At 62.6% G+C, this 2,151-nt stretch overlaps 1 protein-coding gene across 1 annotated transcript; it reads left to right on the top strand.

Annotated features, from left to right (window-relative positions):
• Nucleotides 1-440: 440 nt before the first annotated feature.
• On the top strand, nucleotides 441-1,851 carry MNEG_13665 (putative E3 ubiquitin-protein ligase ARI1; the record flags this gene model as incomplete). Its single annotated transcript, XM_014037863.1, has 5 exons — nucleotides 441-491; nucleotides 708-820; nucleotides 989-1,119; nucleotides 1,290-1,396; nucleotides 1,660-1,851. The coding sequence occupies 5 exons, from the start codon at nucleotides 441-443 to the stop codon at nucleotides 1,849-1,851; spliced, it is 594 nt and encodes a 197-aa protein (XP_013893317.1).
• Nucleotides 1,852-2,151: the final 300 nt, after the last annotated feature.

A 2,151-nucleotide genomic window follows, 5' to 3' on the forward strand; every position in this document is an offset into this window, starting at 1 on the left:
GGGAGTTGAGTGACCCAGGCCTGGAGGACGCACGTGGTCATAGGGCTTTATTCAAGGTCAAATCCGCTGTGCAGCTTGCCGTCTGGCATACCGTGAAGCTCTGTCATGCGGCGCCCTGCAGGCCAACACAAAGCCCTGCCCAAAGTGCTCAAAGCCCGTGGAGAAGAACGGCGGCTGCAACCTCGTGGGTGAGCACGCAGTCCAGGAGTGGACCGGTCCAAGGAGGTGGGGTGGTGGCGTTCCAGAGTAGCGCTTGCAGCTCAAGGCCAACGCACCACCTACATTTCCACATATCAATGCGCAAACGCACGCACGCACGCAACCCTGAGGACACTTTGCCAACGCCTGCCCTTCCTGCTGCCCCCTCGCACACCCCCTCCTCCCCCAAAGTCTGCAAGTGTGGCCAGCCGTTCTGCTGGCTGTGTGGGCAGAGCACCGGCATGCGGCACACCTGGACCTCCATCGAGGGCCACAGCTGCGGGAGGTTCAAGGTGGGGAAATGAGCCTTGGCAACTGCTGTCTGCAAGCTCACAGGACCCCTCAGTCCGGCACCCGCCTTTGCAGCCCTGCCGCAGGCTTCCCATCTCTCCCATGATTCCCTGCATAGTCGCGACCGGGTGCCATTCTTCGTGTCCTGGCCCAGCGCCCATGCTGCCCCCCATCCCCCACACCCTACCCCACCCCCCTGCTCTCACCACGGCCGCCAGGACGAGATGGACGTGCGCATGGGCGAGGCCGCGCGCAACCACAAGCGCTATATGTTCTACTTTGAGCGCTTCAAGAACCACGCGGACAGCATCAAGAAGGAGAGGGCCAACAGGTGGGGCTGGCTGGGGCAAGGGGGGTCTGAGGGGCTGAGAGGAGGGGCTGAATGTCGCTGCATGCGCTCCGCTGTGCTGCCTGATATAGAGGGAGCGCGCACGTTGCGCAACCACACCCCCTCCTTGTGTCCCTCTCCCTGACACCTCCACCCTGACTCCCCCAACAGGGCCAAGCTCATGGCGCGCATCACGCGCAGCGAGCACGACGGCGTCGAGGCGCGCGACTTCAGCTGGCTGGTGGGGGCGCTGGACCAGCTGCGTACGGCGCGCCGCGTGCTCTGCAACAGCTACGCCTTTGGTGAGTGCACGCCGCGCAGCAGCCGTCAACGAATGCTGGGCTGTTCCCTTGTGCTTTGCGGTATGTGGCGGCACACATCAAGCGCTTTTGGTCCTGTGTGCTAATCGGCATGCAAGCTTGCGGCACCACCCTCACCTCTCGCCCCCCCCCTCCTCTCGATGCGGCCGCAGCCTACTTCTTCTTCGGCGGCTCCATGTTCGCGGAAGACTTCACCCCCCAGCAGAACAAGATCAACCAGGACCTGTTTGAGGACAACCAGGAGATGCTGGCGGCAGAGGTGGGGGCAGGGGTGCGATTGCTGGCTGGTGGCATCGCTGAATCCGCAAAGGCTTTTCACACTTTGTGGTTCTGGGGGTTTGGGGTCGGGGAGGGGGTTGTGAGCGTGGTACGGCGTTGCGGGTTTCTAGGAGTGGCGCCGGCGATGAGGAGTAAGATCAGCGTTACCCCTGTGCAGCTTTTGAGGCTCTTGCGAGTTTGCCGCCAGCTCAAATAAATCCCTAACCCCCCCCCCCCACTCCCGCAACCTGCCCATCGCCCCAGGTGGAGCGCCTGTCTGGCCTGGCCGACAAGGCGGCCGAGACGCTGTCCCTCGACTCAGAGCTGCGCCTCAACACCATCAACTCCAGCAGCAACGTGCACACCCGCATCTCAAACTTCTTCTCTCTCATAGAGTCAGATCTGCTGGCCAAGGTCTCATCGCTGGGGGCACAGATTGCAGTGCCCGTGGCGTGATGCTCCCACGACACCGGCGACGGCGTTTTCACGCGAGGTGCAATGGCGGTCCTGCAAGCTTTCGGGGTCTCTTGTGCAAAAATGTGTTGTGTGCCGAAGCTGGGTGCCCGTCCAAGCCTGCAAGCCCTTGGGAGGGGGCGGTGTGCATGATACCCTGCAAAGCCCCCCTGCCCGGCATGCAGTGTGTGCCATGCTCTGCAGGCGCTTCAGGGCTTTAAAGGCAGCAGGGCTGCTCTCCCGCATGCTTTTGTTACTGGGTTGAGTGTGTGCCTTTGGCACCATACGTAGCAAGTTGGCAAG

Source organism: Monoraphidium neglectum (genome assembly GCF_000611645.1).
Source record: "Monoraphidium neglectum strain SAG 48.87 unplaced genomic scaffold scaffold03968, whole genome shotgun sequence".
Lineage (NCBI taxonomy): Eukaryota > Viridiplantae > Chlorophyta > Chlorophyceae > Sphaeropleales > Selenastraceae > Monoraphidium > Monoraphidium neglectum.